Consider the following 17,871-nt stretch of genomic DNA (forward strand, 5'->3'; position numbering starts at 1 on the left):
ATTATCAATATGAATTACCGGTCTGTGATAGTGTATAAATTTGTACTCAAAAACTAGGTGGGATAGAAGCATAATTCTTGCACTGGGTGAATCAGCGGACTTTGGTGTACTTTGACTACGATTTACATAGCTCTTTGTATCTCCGTCGCGGAGACATGACGAGAGAAGAAATGGCTTAATTTTCGGAGTTTGAAAAATGAGAGGAGGACAGATTTCCACCCCTCAAACATGTTTTTGCAGAAACACTGTAATTTCGCTTAAATAGTATGAAATAGCAGTAATACTATGATTTGGCAGAAATACTACTTTTTAGCACAAATACTATTGTACAGAATGGTGTACGTCAGTTTAATGCTGGGTGGTGCTGCAATAGTAACTATCCTCGGTCAGAAGGAGAGGCTGACATCCAGGGATTAGATTACCACAGGTGGAGTTTATTGGCGGTCAGATGGATGGTACAGGGAGGCATGGCATACAGTAGGAGGATGTGGAGAGGTGATATGGTGTGGTTTCTATGATTAAGAACACTGGCAACAAATTCCTCCACTACAAATCAGTCTGATACCACTTCTTACAGGGTTCACGTTTACTAAGGCACTACCCAAAAGGCGCCACAAGAGGGCACTCCAACACAAGAGATGACCTATTTACACTGTAAACACCCCCTACTTAGCCACTACATACTACAGTGATATTACAGTATACAAATTCACACAAATACTATGATTTGGCAGAAATACTATGACTTAGTAGTAATACTATAACATAACAGTTCAATGTTCTTGCACAAATACCACAATATGGCAGAAATACTATGTTTTAGCATAAATACTGTGATTTGGTATAAATACTACGATTTGGCACACATACTATATTCCGCAGATACACTATAACATAACAGATATTCTACGACTTAGTAGTAATACTATAACATAAGGGATATACTATGGTTTTGCAGACATACTATGTTTTTGCACAAATACCATGATTTGGCACAAATGCTATGATTTAGCAGAAATACTATGAATGGGTACAAATACTATGATTTTGCAATAATACTGCGTTTTAACAACAACTACTGAGATTTGATTGAAATACTATGATTTAGAAGAAATACTATGACTCCATACAAATACGATGCTTTGGCACAAATACTATGATTTGGCACAAGTACTATCATTTAGTACAAATAATGTGATTGGGCAGAAGTACTATGTTTCAGTACAAATACTATGATTTGGCAGGAATACTCTGATTTAGCAGAAATACTATGTTTTAACATAAATACTATCTTTTGGCAGAAATTCCTGCTAAAAAGGACTATTTCTGCTTTTTAGCAGAAATACTGTAATTTGGCATAAATACTATAATTTGGTATAAATACTGTGATTTGGCACATATAATATATTCAGCACATATACTATAACATAACAGAAATATTATGATTTGGCCCCAAAACCATGATTTTGCACAAATACCATGATTTGGCAAATATACTATGATTTTTCAAAAAATACTATGATTTAGCAGAAGTACTAAGATGTAGTAGAAGTACTTTGCTTTAGCAGAAATACTATGATTGAGGAGTAATACCTAAACATAGGAGAAATATTGATACACAGACACACATACACAGAGAATAAAGGGAACAGGAGCTGTGGAGAGTCTGGGCTTGGTATATGTAGGTCAGTTAAATTAGCTGCACCTGCTGTAGTCAGCCCTTACACACGCAGACACAGAGAGAGGTGTGAGTTTTCTTCAGTGTATTTCTGACATTCAGGATTCCCCTCGAACAAATGGCCATAATTTCCTAACCGTAGAGGCTAGAACGGTCATTCAGACATTGTTTTGTTCAGAAGAGATGGGGGAATCTTCAGGTCTTCATAATTCAGAGATAAAATATAAATTATTAAAGATATATGACTTGTAATACACTGTAACTGAGTAGAGGCGAAGCAAAAACTGCCTTGACTTGCTCTCAAACAACCTTTGGTAACTCTAAATCTATATGGAGCATCAAAATCATTCTTTCACCGTAAGAAACAGCAGGCTTTGGTGAACAGTCATGGAAATTTTCAGGGCTCTGTGGAAATCCATCAAAAAGATATGATGAGAGAAAAAAGTGACTCATTTCCAGAATTTGAAATCTGATGAAATCCGAGCGAGGGACAAATTTCCTACCCTCAAACAAGTCTAACTCATCTCAGAACGGTAATAGGTGAGAAAATAATTCTTGAATTGTGAGCATCAGGAGTGTCTGAAGATATACCGGGACAAGCCTCATGTCTTAACTTCGCTTCGTTAAGGAGATATGACAATTTGAAAATGCCTCTCATTAGAGAACTCCAGCGGTGATTTTGAACAAACTCTCCATTGAGTTTATATGGAGAGTTTTCTGACTTTGTGTTACTCTGAGGAGATTTGCAAAATAACTATGAGTCCCACAACAATGATAGGGACATTTTCTGAAAGCCAGCAAAAATACCTACGTTTTGGTGTATAATCTGTGGGGCTTGAGTGGAAATTGAGCGAGTAGCAAGAAGTTGTTTGGACATGAAGAGAAAATTCAAACAGTTTCACTGTCCCCTCTGAGTTAATTGCATAGCAACCATAGCAACGCATGTATTTTCTGAAAAATCACAATTTTGCAACTGAAGACTTAAAGAGAGATAAGATGAAAACAGTAGAAGATCTGAAAAAGCTGAATCATACAGGAATAGCCCAATCATTTGAGAACGTTTTAAAGTTTGAATGGAGTTTCTAGGTGAAAGTATGAGGCAGTAGTTAAGTTTCAAAGACAAGAAAGTTTTAGCAGAATTGTGGAAGTTTCCCATTCATTTCAATGGGACAAATTAAAGGAAAAAAGTGTAATATTTTAAAAAGTATAATAGTAATAAACACCAAAAGTCATAGCCGGCATAAGCAGAAAGAGCAGAACAGTTTAGAGTTTGAACGGTGAAAATAGCACAAAAATTGTGGAAGTAGATCCACGGCGAAAAGTGTACGGAAACACCCGGAATAATAAAGAATAAAGAGAAACAGGAACTCAATAGTGTGGATGCCTATTAAGGCATCCACACAATAATGCAGCGAGTAATAAATGGTAAATGGTCTGTATTTGTATAGCGCTTTACTAGTCCCTAAGGACCCCAAAGCACTTTACACATCCAGTCATCCACATGTTCACACACTGGTGATGGCAGCTACACTGTAGCCACAGCCACCCTGGGGCGCACTGACAGAGGCGAGGCTGCCGAACACTGGCGCCACCGGGCCCTCTGACCACCACCAGTAGGCAACGGGTGAAGTGTCTCGCCCAAGGACACAACGACCGAGACTGTCCAAGCCGGGGCTCGAACCGGCAACCTTCAGATTACAAGGCGAACTCCCAACTCTTGAGCCACGATCGCCCATAAGAGCAACATTTAATGTAGTCATAAGAAAGCAAGAGAGCAAGCAGCCTGATTAACCTTTGTTACTACACCTGTATTACATACCTGGCAGAAAAGCACAGGTGTATTTAATAACAGTAACGAGGCTCCTGCTAAACACTCACGCTTTGTGCTCTGTTGTCGTCATCGACTCCTCTGGGTAAGAGCTAATTTTTTACCTGCTAAATTCTTCACTGCTGAGTCCGATGGGCTTTGTCTGTCTGCTGTTTGGTGCCTGTCTGATTACATTTTACATGACCGAGAAGCTAAAACTTTTTTTTTCTCTTGTGGTATTTTTGGCAACAACAACAAAAAAGAAAAACCTGGATAAATTCTTTGTTAGAAAACATGCAAACTGGCATCTAATTATAAAACACCTATTGGAAAAAAAATATTAATATTTATACAGTTATTTAGTTTTCTGTAGTCTATTAGATGGGTGTTATTACGGTGGCCCTGAGAGGTCAAACGCACTGCAACTTTAAAAAAAACAAAACAAAAACAAAAAGCTTTAAAAGCGCAAAATACAAAATTAAACAAAATGGAAATGGTACAAAAAATGTTGCAAAAACTCACAAAAAGTGTGTTTTTTAAATAAGAAGTGTTTTGGGGGAGACAACAACATGACAGATCAGCTGTGGAACACATGCTAATAGCAAACTTGTATCTGTAGTATAATATGAATCATGCGGTTAAAATCAACATTACCTGCACAGCACCGACGAATCGTCTGCTTCTTTAAAGTGTCCCAGTGGAGTCCTTCACGTTTTGGTTTCTGTCACTTCTCATTATCTGTTCTGGTGATTTCTTTAACTTGCAGTGCATTTGACCTCTCAGATCCACCGTATATGATTTATAGTTTTTCAAATGTAATTGAATAAAATTACAGTGACATAAGTAGTAAATGGGCCCCAGTGATGTGGGGCTTTTCTTCACTTATTCACCACTTCTATGTCGATAAACTTAACTTAGGGTTTCCTGAGTAAACATTTAAAAAAGAACAAAGAAAAGAACCGTTTTCTTGTCGCTTCCAGATAGTGACACTGGTTAAACTCTATTATGAATTTCTCGTTGTTTGGCAAGCTCTGTGATTAGGGGTTTTATAAAGTGGCCATGTCTTTTTGTAAGTCAATACTGCAATCTCATCTGCAGTCCATTAGCTTGTATACTTAACTGCTTCTGAAGGCCACAGCTAATTTTTAAGGACCATGACTTCCTGCTCCATTCGTGGGTTATTATTTATAAAAAAACAAACAAAAAAGTTTGAGCAAATTTAATTTCTCTTTTCCTGTAAACTCAGACTGTTCACCTACATGCAATCAAAGCCTGCAGCATGATTGATCAATAGATGACAAGCCGGAAAGCTTCCACCCCTGGCCTGCGGATGTGCAGATATCTTATTATAGAGATAACATTATCTCTTACATGGAGCCGGGTTTCTTAATAAAACAGAACACTAAACTACTTTTACGATGAGTAGGTGACTTTAAAGGCACCCACTGAAGGTCTTGATGACAGTTTAATCTGGCAACGTTGGCTTCTGGGAATGCAGTGCACTGTTGTGAATGTTAACAGAATCTGAGGACAAAGATGCTTGGTAGAGATGAAGATAATAGAGCTGCTAAGGCTTTTAGAGCCCCACCTCCTTACACATTTTGTGTGGTCTTAAAATGAGACTATTGATTAGGAGGATGAAACCACCAAGTGAGCAGAGGCTGTGTGCGCGTACAAGGGTGAAAAAACAATTTCTAACACGACATCGTGACAGACGGCAAGTAAAAGAGCCAAATTCATCGAGTTCGTAATAGAAGAACACTTTAACCTGAGCTTCACGTGTCTCACATTATGTCAAATCCTGCAGACACAAGGCCTTTTATCAGTAAAATGATTCCTCTGTTCTGAATATCTGCGTATCTGTCCGACCCGCTACACACACACACACACTCTGTAAAGCAGGCGGTGTGTATTAGCTATAATTAAATCAGGCTGAAAAAGCATCTGGGCTGCGGGTTGTTCTGATAACCGTGTGGACGGCTCCACTGAGAGCTCGTCATGTGGATTTCAGGAAGTTTCCCCGGTGGTCCCTCTTTTGTTGGTTGTGAATGAGGGCTGATAAGCAGGGCACCAAACATCACCCGTGGAGAATGAGGGTTTGGGTGGCGGTGTGGGGGCGCGACGGCGGTGCAAGACAAAGACTGTTAGATGTAACTGCCAAGGGCATAAAGCCGCACTTCCAGTTCTGATTGATTTCTTCCCCAAAGTCGACGATGCTCAGCCGGCTACGGCTTGTAAGGAGACTGCGTCTGTCTCTCAGTCCCTTTCTTTGTCACCGCGTCTTTGTGCCTGTGTCCTCGGTCACAGTACAACATGTGCGTTTACATTTTCAAGGGCTCTTAAGATGCATCTCCGAACTATCAGAGGCCCTGATATACCTATAAGTAGTGTTCCGGTTTATCCAACTGGTGCTGAATCTGTGTGGGATAGTCAAGCAGTATGATTACATGTGCCTGTAATTTAGAAGCAGCTGAAGTGGTTTCTTTTCTCCAGGTAACAGTGGATTCTCGCCAAATTTACAAGTAACTGCGTTTCTAAAAGATGGCACAAAGCTTGCAGTGCAGTTGTTTGAGGGAATTGTAAGTTATAACAATTGTGAAGGGTGGGAAAAGTAGGTCTCTTTATTTGTTGGGGTCTCACTGTTTTGGGGAGGTTTGAAAAGGCCATGCCTAGCTTTACTAGCTTTACTACAGTGCACTGATCTGACCCTGTATTTGGCCTCATGTTTTCTTCTCAGGCATCTTCTATTTCAGTCTGTAGAGAGGCCTCAAGGCCAGCCTGACTTCTTCCTCATTTGGGAGATAGTAAAGCACCTAACTGTATTGCTTTGTCTGGATAGAGAGTAAACCTAGAAGAAGAAACAAAAAATTCAGAACTGAGATTCATGAGCTCGAGACACACGATCTCTTTTCTCTTTTACATCAAGTACCTTTGCAGTAATTAGTCTGATAATTTTTTAATTTGCTCCAGAATGATCATTTCTGCATGAGTGAAAAGATTTCCATATGATTGCATTCAAATCACGCCATGCAGAGTCAGACTGGAGCTAAAGCCAAGACGATCCATCAGATATTTGAATGAGAACATTAGAAGTTTATTAAATTCATGTACATTTGCATTGTGAGGAAGAGCTCATATTGAAACGCTAAGGGACATTTCCCACCAAATTATTGTCACACTATTGGAAGCGCACATTATCTAAAATATCACTATACGCTGTATCATTAATGTTTCCCTTAATGGGAACTAAAGGGCCCAGCTCGAAACGGAGGAAAAAACAATTTCTAGAAACTTTGTCAGAGAACCTTCCGGTCATACGCAGTATATTTTTGCACTTATATTGCCATCCTAGCTCTCCATTAATCAGTACATTATCTTTAAGTGTCCTTACTTAATGACACTAAGGATATTTGGCATTGAAAACGACCTGCATACAATGCGTTGTAGCTATAACCTTCTTGTTTTAGCCCTCTGTTTTCTTCTGTTTAAGCTTTGTGTGTCTGTTTGTGCAGGGAGAATGAGGTCCTGAAGGTCCAGCTGAAGAAATATGTGGGGGCGGTACAGATGCTGAAGAGAGAAGGAAGCCAAGGCAATGACGGTAAAATGCAAACACACACACGTGTGCGCGCTCTCTCCGTGCATCATTATGAGCTGAAATTAGATTTCGTATCAGCGTCCCAGTCCACCTATTTTGCTCTCAAACAGCAGCGCACATGGATGCAAACAGCGAAAAATAAGGTCATCGGTTTTCTTTCATATGCCAGATCAGTTCTGGTGCTTTTCTCAGGGGCTCTGATGACTACCCTCTATTTTTACAGTACGAGACCCTGTCAGACAGAGAGAGCTGGTTTCCCTCTCAGTCCTGCTCACTTTCATTTATCCAGAGTTTTAGTTTTTGAAAAGATTCGATATCTCTGACTTTGTTTTTGTGTTGCAGAGGGATGTTAGCGAGGCTTTGTGTGAAAACTAGCAAGATAAGCCTCTGTTGTGTCAAATGCAAATAAAATGAACACTGCAGATAACAGAGGGCCATATATTAGGTCAATTGCAATCTATGGGACAAAATGGGGAGTGGTTATCTTTAAAACCCAGAGGGTTCATTGAGGTTTTTGTGCTTTTGTTCGGTGCATCTTTTCCCTATTAAATTCATGTTTTATGATGTTTTTCTTAACAGTAACCCTTCTAATAATGCACTACAGCGTCTACGCTACACTATCACCAACACGAAACCTGAGCCTAGATGAATATTATCTTTATTTTGAGGAAAATTCAATTTGTATTAAAATGTGGGTCTTTTTAATTATTTATATCAGTGATAAAACATGTCAGCATCCGCACTATAAAGTCCAATGACCAGATGGACAGTTAGGCCCAACGATACACGGAAAGGTCAAAGTTTGTGTGTGAGCAATGATGTAATCATGGGTGATAAATCAGCCATAGTGTGCCTCAGCACCTTGAATAAAACATAAAAAGGCTTAACTTTGCATTATATTTAATTAACATTGAGGCTATCATATGACTTTTAAAACTGGAGGTTATTAACTAGTTAAAGGTCGTCTGTCCTTAGCAATAATAAACTGTTTGATTCATGAATATGTTGAATCTGCCTTTTATTCTGTGAACTGTAGACACTTGAAACTGGAAAAAAAAAAGGGTGGCCTTCAGACTAAAACGTGTGGCCTTCCACCGAAAGCAACACATTTCAAAGGGGCAGCTTTTACTTTGAAGGTGAACTTTGTCCTTTTGTTTGTGTCAGAGTTTCATTGCAGGTTTGCAAACTCCTCCATGCAAACTATGGGCGACCATGGAAACCTGCTAGCAGCCAAAGAAATTGCAAAGAGGTTTTTGGCGCTGCACCGTATACCTCTTTGAAACCAATTTGACTTCGCATTAGCAAGGAACCACCAGCACCCGCTCGCCATCCAGTCACAAAATAAACACAGACTGAGGCAATCATTGTATATTGCATATTTAAACTTTGGACTATACAATTTTTGTGCAAATTGGAGCAGTAAATATTCTAAAATATTTGACTCAGGTCTCTAAAATAAAATATATGAACATGTTTAACAACATTATTTTCTAAGTTATATTCTCTCCGGTCCGCTCACAGTCCAAAGACATGCACTTAGTGGGGGTAGGTTAATTGGAAAATTGCCCATAGGTGTGAATGCAGGAGTGAATGTGAGTACAAATGGTTGTCTGAGTCTATGTGTTAGCCCTGTGATGGACTGGTGACTTGCTCAGGGTGTGCACCGCCTCTCGCCATATGACATCTGGAATAGGCTCCAGCCCCCCGCGACCCTGATAAAGGAAGTGGAAGCGAATGGGATACACTGATATTTTTTGTGTGTTTCAACTTGTCATATTTGTTCAATCCAGCATGAAATTTAAATAAAAATGGCATCTTTTCATTTTTGTGACTAATCCCACGATAGTGTTCTACATGCTTTTGTTTACTGTAGTGTATAATTCTGCTATTTATCATGTAGAAATTGTCACTAGTTGCCTGTTTTTAGTTAGCTTGTACTCAAATATGGGACTTTGTGGGCATGCTGGCCTTTTAGTTTTATTTTAAGTTATGAGTACTCAGGCAGATACATTTTTGATTTGTCTGTTCCAAATTACAGAGCCCGTTTCATTTTTAAGGTACGAAACAGCAGCGAAAATTTTCAGGCTTTTATCTCTGATAGTCTTTGAGATATTCATGTTCAAACATTGCCTCAGATTTCAGTGTGTGAATAAAATGCCTGAAAGTCGGTCGATAAATCACTTAAAAGAAATGGATCTTGAAAACTATTTGAAATATGAAGCTAAAATTTCACAGCACTCGTGTTCAGGCTTTGCACCATAAGTTTTTCATCTAATGTTCTAAATATTGGCTGGTTTTGGATGGAATGACCCCTGCATGAAACTGCATTTAGTTTTTCTTGTCATGCAGTTTTAATCTCAATTGCAATAAAAAAAAAAATGATGGTTTTTAAAAACTCGTTTTATATTAATTACCAAAAAGATGCTTCTATTCAGAAGAATTGAACTGATGATCACTGAGAGTCTGCGGTTGTTAAGCAGGCACAGACCTGTGCGAGTTCGGCCTACAACAGAGTCATGTTTAAAACATCACAACAGTTCACATTTCATCTTTCTGGTTCCTGCAATTACTGTGTTCAGCCTGTGAAACACGGCCGCCTGAGCGGCTGACACTGGAGACCATGGCGGGGAGGAACCGTACGATGAGAGATGATTGGAAAGAGCAATGGTGATTTTCTCACGCGTGTGCGTTATCAGGAAATAGCCCTCACCCGCTGCAGTTTCTCAATCAAAAATTTCCTCCTCACTTTGTGGCTTCCTCTTGTTTCTTTTGCACTCTTCTTGTTTTGCCGCCACTCATTACCTTACCTGCTCGTGTTGACTTTTCAGTTTCTTGTCGTTTGTACCATTTCTCTCTCCTCTCCACCCATCCACACTCCCGCTCGCTCCATTCACACCACCGTCGTCCCGACAGGCATAGTAATTCCCCCTCCGCAGCGGCGTCTAAATGATTTCATCCTCCCTTGCCTCTGTCTTCTCCTGCTAATGATGCGCCTCGTTCCATCGTGCTTTGATGTCGACTACCAGAGCCTGCCGTTGTGTGTTGGGAATGAAGGAGGCAAAATAACGTGCGAGGAGTTTAAGGGGAGCAGAAAATCACGGCTGCTGGGGGGGTTTCAATTGATACACAAGCACCCCCTTTTTTATGAGCTGTCAGCATGTTTCCCCCTGATCAGTGTGCTGCGTTTTTGAAACCCCTCCTGTCTAATGATAGCGAAGCAGACTTGATCTCTCAAATGCTCCTCAGGCGCTGTCAGACCCACTGACATCCCACAAAAGATGGTTTTCCTTTCCTTCTGTTTCAGAGAAGCGATAATTGTTGTTTCCATGTGTGATGCTGTGTGTCCCTGTTTGTTTGGGGGGATATCCCCACACCACTTATACTTGGATATGAAGGGGCAGTGCGATTTTATTACAGAGTGTTGATTGCAAATCATTTCACATGCATGAATGCTGTTTGAATATATGCATATGTTGCATAAGTGGTAGATATACTAGACATACTTGTGCACAAGAGAAAAAGCTCCTGTTTTAATTCATCACTGACTTATGTTATGTTGGGTTTACTTCCTGCTTTCATTTCATTCCCACTTTTTTGTAAGGATAGTCTGACCTTTCTCCTTGTTTTTCCCTTTGCTTCAGTGTTTTGTGGTGGAAGTAGAGCTGGGCGATATAACGATATGTATCGCGATATAACTTTTACTCGATAGAGAAATTAAGCTATCGCGATAGACCTTGCAGCGTCACGTTGCGTGACTTGTTACGTACAGCACAAGTGCCAAGCCGCACGTGTGTTTGTTTGGGAAGCAGCCAGCGGGTAATGGAGAGAGCGCGTAATGGAGGAAATGAGTGTGCCGACTAGAAAAATCAACCGAGCGTGACCGAAGAGAAAACAGATGATGGTTCCAATGCCGGAGAGATTGTCGAACGGAAGAGCCATAGAAGTTCCGTAGTGTGAAGGTATTTCGGCTATTTCAAGTCTGACAAAAAACAGAGTAGCGTGCACTGTAAATTGTGCCGAAAGCAAGTCTGGAAATACAATAAACTGGTGCATGCGTCACACTGTGCGCCACGTTATTGTTTCGGTGAAATGAATTTCTACACTACTGTTACTGTTAATTCTACTCTCTGCAGTGTTTAAATGCTTACATATACACACAGTTACTGTCCGTCCACACATACGACTCGGTTCTGCTTCGATGCCCCAGCTTTGTTTACTTTTTCCCACCGAGGCTTCTAGACTTCTGATTGGCCAACATTTCTGCACGGTTAGGAATCTAGCGCCACCTGCTGCTTTGGCATGTTCATAGCAGCGTTTTCCTTCATTTCTGCCTTTATGTGTGGACGGGATTATTTTTTAAAACGAAAACGGAAAATCTCCGTTTTCAAAAATACCCGTGTACGTGTGGACGTAGCCTCAGTCTCTGACTGGAAGCGCTAATTCGTCATTCGGCTTTTGTCAGACTAAAGTAACTGTTAAAACTGTTTGAAAAGCTAAGCTATACAACAAGGAGAGATTGAGAATTTCCTTTTAGTTCTCAGTTTATTTGATATTGACAAAAGTTAGTCAGTTTTGTCTGTTCTTCTGTAAAACAAACTAAGATTTATTTTTAGAATTAATATTTTGTTTCTAAGTGGAATTGACAATTTAGTCTGTTTCGTTTGTTCTATTTTGAAACTTAAACGCTTTAGCGGCTGCCTTTTGTGTAGTTTGCAATATTTGCCTTTATTTATCTGAAAAAGTCTCATGTTCCTTAAGTACATCTACCCTGTTGAACTTATTATGGGAAATAAATATTTAAATAAAAACAAGCTGCTGATTATTTCACATTTTACTTGTGAGCAACGGCACATTTAAATCTTACAAATATAGTTATTTGGCTTATATCGTGATAGATATCGTTATCGCCTGAAATGAAAAAAACATATCGTGATATGAATAAATCTCATATCGCCCAGCTCTAGGTGGAAGTTTTCCTTTGGTTAGTTTTTGTCATTCTGTGGACGTTACTTGCAGGATTTGGGGCTTGATGAGGTTCACTTCTGGTTTATCCCTGGATTTTTTTAGTGTCAAGAACATGGTTTACTACTAACATTATCGGGTTCATCACCATTTGTAGTGATGCTGAACCTCTCTAACGTGTCAAAGAGGTTGTGTTTCCGTAACAGCTCTATAAATGTATAAAAATACAGTCTAATGACCAATCACTACCATTCATTCCTGGAAGTTCTCCCAGTGAACGAACATTTGAGGTCTAAATCTATTTCTCGCGGGCGTTACGCAGGTGAGGGAAAAGAGGGGGGAAAAAACCCTTTCCCTGACGAGCGTCAATGAGAGATTTAGATTCTCAGCGGAGAATCTAAATCTCTCAGTGATTTTCAAATAATATATTTACAGTAGTGAGATTGAAAGCTAGTTTTTGCTTTGGCTTTAAGACATTTGTAAGATATGCAAAAACCCCAAATTCATTCTTTCAGTTTTAGCGTCACCCTCTTGAATCACTGTAACGTATCTGAATCTGACCTGCGTGAATATAGAGATCCAAAATGAAAGGGAAAGGGATTAGTCAGATTGGATCTGAATAGAGTCAGGGATAAAAGGACCTGCTTGAAAGTGAAGCCAACCAAACGGAGAGATGCCGCTGGCGACGGTTATGATGCCATACACACTTTAAGCTAAGGGCAAGTATATTCGGATCCTCTGAGGGTAATCTAATACCCAGACCAATACAGTGGGGCGCTACACAACCCCATTAAACTGACCCAATTACAATCTATTTGTTTGTGGCCTTACTTGGGGAATGTGATGCATCTAGGTTACTCAGAACTGATTTGACTCGAGCATATCTAGTTTGGTTTTGAGTACATTTGTTCTGAATTTCTGTGCTACAGGCACCAAGCAGTGCAGTGACCTGCGTCGTGGAACATATCAGGATCAGAATCATTTTATTGTCATTGTGGCAAACGCACAACAAAATGCCAAAAATACTGTAATGCACACTGACATATCTCATAAACTATTGTCAAGCTAGTCTTTATTAAAGCATGTGGCTCTTCTCTCCAACTATACAGGTGACTTCAAAAAGAAAGCTCTGGTGGTGGCAGTCTGTTCTTAACTGTAGTGAGCGGGTGAAAAATAGTGAGTTAATGCTGGCACTGTGATGGATTGCTGTGGTGTGAAGTCACATGATGAAATCAGGGGCTTGACTGAATTACTAAAACTTTACATTTCCCGGAACATGGATGCTTTCTCACTTGACGTGCGATATTGTTTCATTGTCCCAGGTGGAGGTTTTATGCCTGGTCGACTCGCTGATGTTTGACTGACTCCTTTACCTGAGGGAACGGCCTCTCCGAGGGGGGCAGTAAATGAATCTGGGCAGATGTGGGGATTCTGGGAGTTTCAGCACCACTAAGATAACTGATGGTCCCCTGTGGGCCGGTGAAACTGGCTGATTTCATTTATTAAGGAAAAAAAGCTATTCAAGCCTACCTGGCTCTATGTGGGAAAAATAATTGCCAGTTAAACCTAATAACTGGCTGTACCACCTTTGGCAGCAAGAACTGGAATTTTGACCCACTCTTCTTTGAAGATTTTTTTTAAAATTCAGCCACACTGGAGGGTTTTTGAGCCATTCTAAGGTCGCGCTGAAGCATCATACTTGTCTGCTTATCTCATTGTCTTTCTGCATAACTCAAGTGTGCTTAAGCTTTAGGACATGAACCGATATCCAGATATTCTTCTTCAGGATTTCCTGGTAGAAATCATGGAACTGCTATGTTAGGTTTATGCCGGACGTATTGGGACTTATAAACGTGAAGGGGTTACCTTCTTTAGCTCTCTTTAAGCCAGCTCTTTTCTGATTGGCTGGCTAGTCTTAACAGTTGGTAGGTGAAGCTTGGTGCAAGAGGTGTGTCTTCAAGATTATTGAACCCTGACAAACCATCCTACTTTGGCAAAACGTCCCACCGTAAGTAGTTTATGCACATTTCTGCTGTCACAGAGAAATTCCAGCACAAATTTAAGTAGGTATGACGGTTTGCCGCTTAACTTTGCCCATCAGAGTATGTTTCTAGCCCATATTCTCAAAGGTAGGAGGGTTCGCCAGTTAATTTTGTGTTGTGCGCATGCATAGAAACAACGGGTAGGATGGTTTGTCGGGTAGGATGGATTCCCAGAGCACCGACTTGCCGATCTATTTGCAGGTATAGCAGACAATAAATGAAAATTTAAAAAGTAGAGACCAGATGGGAGAACACGCTTTTTATTCATGACAAAGTTTGACATAAGAATATATAGAATACAATAAAATACATATAATCGTATACACATGACAGAAACAAAAGTAAAGCACAATGAGTCCCTTCATGATTCAAAAATATTTACAGCGTGACTCCTACAATCCTCCAGCCCACCTCTGCAACTGCAATATAATGATTCCTACTTTTCTACAGCCCGTTCTGTCCAATCCCCTACACCTCCTCATTTTTGACTTCTTTTTTTTTTTTCATTTTTGCATGTCAGCTGTGTTTTCCGTCCACGAATTTTACACGGATGGCATCCCGGCACTTTGATTCATTCTACGTTTTGCCTGTCTCTGCGTACGTGTTTAATTCGCCCATAAATAAACCCACCGTGGACAGCAGCTTATTCATCTCCAATAAGGAAATGGATTACATGGCCATTTAAAACCCAATAAGCTTCCCTTGCTGTGCCTTGCTCCCTTCTCCTTCCTCTGACAGCCAGCAGCCTAATGAGTGAATGAGAGGCATTTGTCACTGCTGCCTGGCCTAATAGGAGTGTGTAACTTATTCATTACACACATAGATCTGCATTCGCTGGCCCTGTGTGTGCTACACTTTGCCCTTGTAGGGCCCCGGGGAGGTCGGTCATCTTGCTGAGAGCTGTCAGCCGTGTGTGTGTGTGTGTGTGTGTGTGTGTGTGTGTGTGTGTGCCCTGTGCTTTTGTTTGTCTGCATAAACCTGCCTTCTGTATGCATAAAAGTGTGAAGCCGTGCCAGTACAAACTTTTTGATTTGTGTGTGTGTGTTAATATGGAGGTGGACTTTGATTAGTTGTTAACAAATAAGCTGCTGAGTGTGTTTGGGGGGGTTAATGTGTGGAAAGCAGGTCACAGTGACAAGAGGGGAGTCATAATTTGAAAATTTGTGTTTAGCTATGTGTTTTTTGTGCATATGTGTGCACATTTACATAATATACTCTCGTATTTGTGCTAATTGTCTTTTCGAGTATCATATCCCCCCGTGTGAGTGTAGGTGAGACGTGGTGTATACGGACGTTAGTGTGAGGAGACTAAATTAAACTGTGCATTAGCGGCTGTAGGTGGATATGAAACTGTTGTAACTGGTGTGGTTTATGTTATAAAGTTATTTGCGTCCCTGTAGGCCCACCGTAAAAAGCGCAAATGATGAGTCATTCTCTATGTGAATTGAACTTAATTGTGCCCACACGTACAGCCGGAGCTTCAGATCATCAGAAGAGAAGCCAGGCAGCAGCTCGCATTGTTTAGCCTTTTAGGTCTTCATCCAACAGCTTGGGCATGTTTACTGTCTCAGAGGTGTGAGGGACTTTCATTTATTCAGCAGAGGGTGGTCTGTTTGTATGTGTGTATATGACAGTGGATTTAACACACTGCTTATTTACCTGGCACGAGAGAGGTGACATTGCGTATTGTTTGTCACAGGTGGGGCCAGGTGGTCAACGTCGGAGTGAGTGCGGCACCTTTGTGCGCGCGCGTATAGATTTATGCGTCGGCAGCGTCATATCTCGCAGGCGATTCCATGTGGGCGCAGCAGGGGTGTGTGACAGATTTCATCACCTGGACGGATCGGTGTTAATGAACATTTTAATCATCTCGCGGAGTGCCAGAGCCTGCTGGGTGTCATCATCCGCCTTTCCCAAAGATAAATATGGAAGGGCGCTGCTGAAGTGGGAAAGCACTCCAGCGGGGTGTGGATTCCCATCGGAGACGTTTTTTGGCTTTCAGGCAACCAAATCGAAGCGTTTGTTGGAGCGTTTGCCATTTTGTTGCAAGATTTGATAACCCAAACATTTCTGTGTTTGGTTGTGTTCGCTGCAAGCTGTTAAAATGTCACAAAACAAATAGATAAACATGATTTTCACACACCAGTTAAATGTTATTCGGCTGTTCTGAGCAGTTCCCAAATTCTTTTAAAAAAATGCATGAAACCACAGCCTTCTAGCTTTTAGTGGGGAAAAAAATGTTTTTACACTTAACTCAGACTCAGGTGAGGAATGAAAATATGTACTCAGGTACTTTCATTGCTAGCTCTAATAGTCATTTTTTGATTGTTGTACTGTTGTGTTACATTACTAAATTGTTGGGTTCTCATATAGTGCTTTTCTACTCATTCTAAGCACTCAAAGTGCCTTATACAGCTTGCCTCATTCACACCGATTCATACAAGAATCATGCTTTTAAGTGCTTTCTAGCATTTAAACACACTTATACTGATGGATACATTGGAGAGCAACTTGGGGTTATATTTGACTGCAGCAGCCAGAGATTAAACCACCAGCCTTCCGATTAGTAGCTGACCTACAACAGCTAAGTGCTGCTCAGTGTTCAGTACAGTTTCTACACACATGCATTCACACCAAGATGCTGCACATGGACAGCAAGAGCACGCGGCATGTTTGAGGAGTCACAGAACTAAATATAAATACAGGAACATTAAGAATAAGTGGGTAAACAAAATGGTCAGTGATAACCACCAAGGTTCAACAACCCAAGAAAAGAGCAGCGCCTTAAAGAAGATGACCTGCTCACTGCTTGTCAGTGTTTTTGATTGACAGCTGCTCGGTTATGGCAAAAATCATACGACCGAGGAGATGACAGTTATTTTATTCGACTGATCGTCCATTTTTTCCGCTAAAAAATCTGTTAGAGCTTTTGTTTCTTTTCATAAATTTTGTTGATTTTGTTGACCACCATCATCTCTGGTGGAGAAAAACTGAGCAGCTAAGGAGAGGCTGCAGACACTGCTGCAGAGCCAAGCGATCCCCAGACCTTGAAGCACAAAACAAAATGAGAGCGTCGTTACAAAAATGACTGAAGAACAAGAATACGTTTGTCTTGATTATCTTATATTGTTTTAACAGTCACTGAAAGCCATATTTTTAATTGAATTAAAAAAGAAAATTCCCAGCCCAGAGGAAGAGTAAGAACATTTCTCAGCGGTACCTGAGTTTGAAAATTTAAAAAGAAAAACATACATTTCAACTTTCAGAGATCACTGTTTTCCTGCATCACATAAAGCACCCCACATACATGTAAAATAAAGAACTTTAAGTTCTTATGAGCTTTATTTAAAATCCCAATAACACTGCGCACTGAGATTGTTTCATAAATATTGCACATTTGCTGCTCTCAGAGAGTCTTTAAATGTTCCCCAAAATAGCTCTATTCTGTAAATCTACATGGAAGCTGAGATTTTGTACTTGTTTCAACTATCAAATCACCTTCAGAAAGGATCGGGAATGAGCTTACTGAGGGATTTTCAGTCTTTCAGGCAACTGAGGCATTGTGTGGAAAATTTGAGAGCAACTCAATTTAAGGAGGACAGTTCTGATATTTGGTTCAATCCTCTCGAAGCTTTGTAATGGAGTGAGGCGCCGTCTCTGAGACTGGATTAAGTTGAGAGAGAGAGAGAGTGGGTATGGGGTGTGAATAGAGACGAGTCAGAGGGAGTTGGAAGGCTTTAAGCGATACATCTGGAGATTCATCGCCTCTCTTACCTCATGGTCTCTC

General features: G+C 40.5%; 1 protein-coding gene across 1 annotated transcript in view; it reads left to right on the forward strand.

Annotated features, from left to right (window-relative positions):
• snx29 (sorting nexin 29) overlaps positions 1 to 17,871 on the forward strand; it is a 150,776-nt gene that overhangs the window by 28,408 nt on the left and 104,497 nt on the right. The window contains exon 14 of the mRNA XM_080873801.1: positions 6,998 to 7,083. Coding sequence (XP_080729927.1) covers positions 6,998 to 7,083 — 86 coding nt within the window. The remainder of the gene's footprint in view (positions 1 to 6,997; positions 7,084 to 17,871) is intronic.

This window comes from Rhamphochromis sp. 'chilingali' (assembly GCF_963969265.1).
Source record: "Rhamphochromis sp. 'chilingali' genome assembly, chromosome: 22".
Classification (NCBI taxonomy): domain Eukaryota; kingdom Metazoa; phylum Chordata; class Actinopteri; order Cichliformes; family Cichlidae; genus Rhamphochromis; species Rhamphochromis sp. 'chilingali'.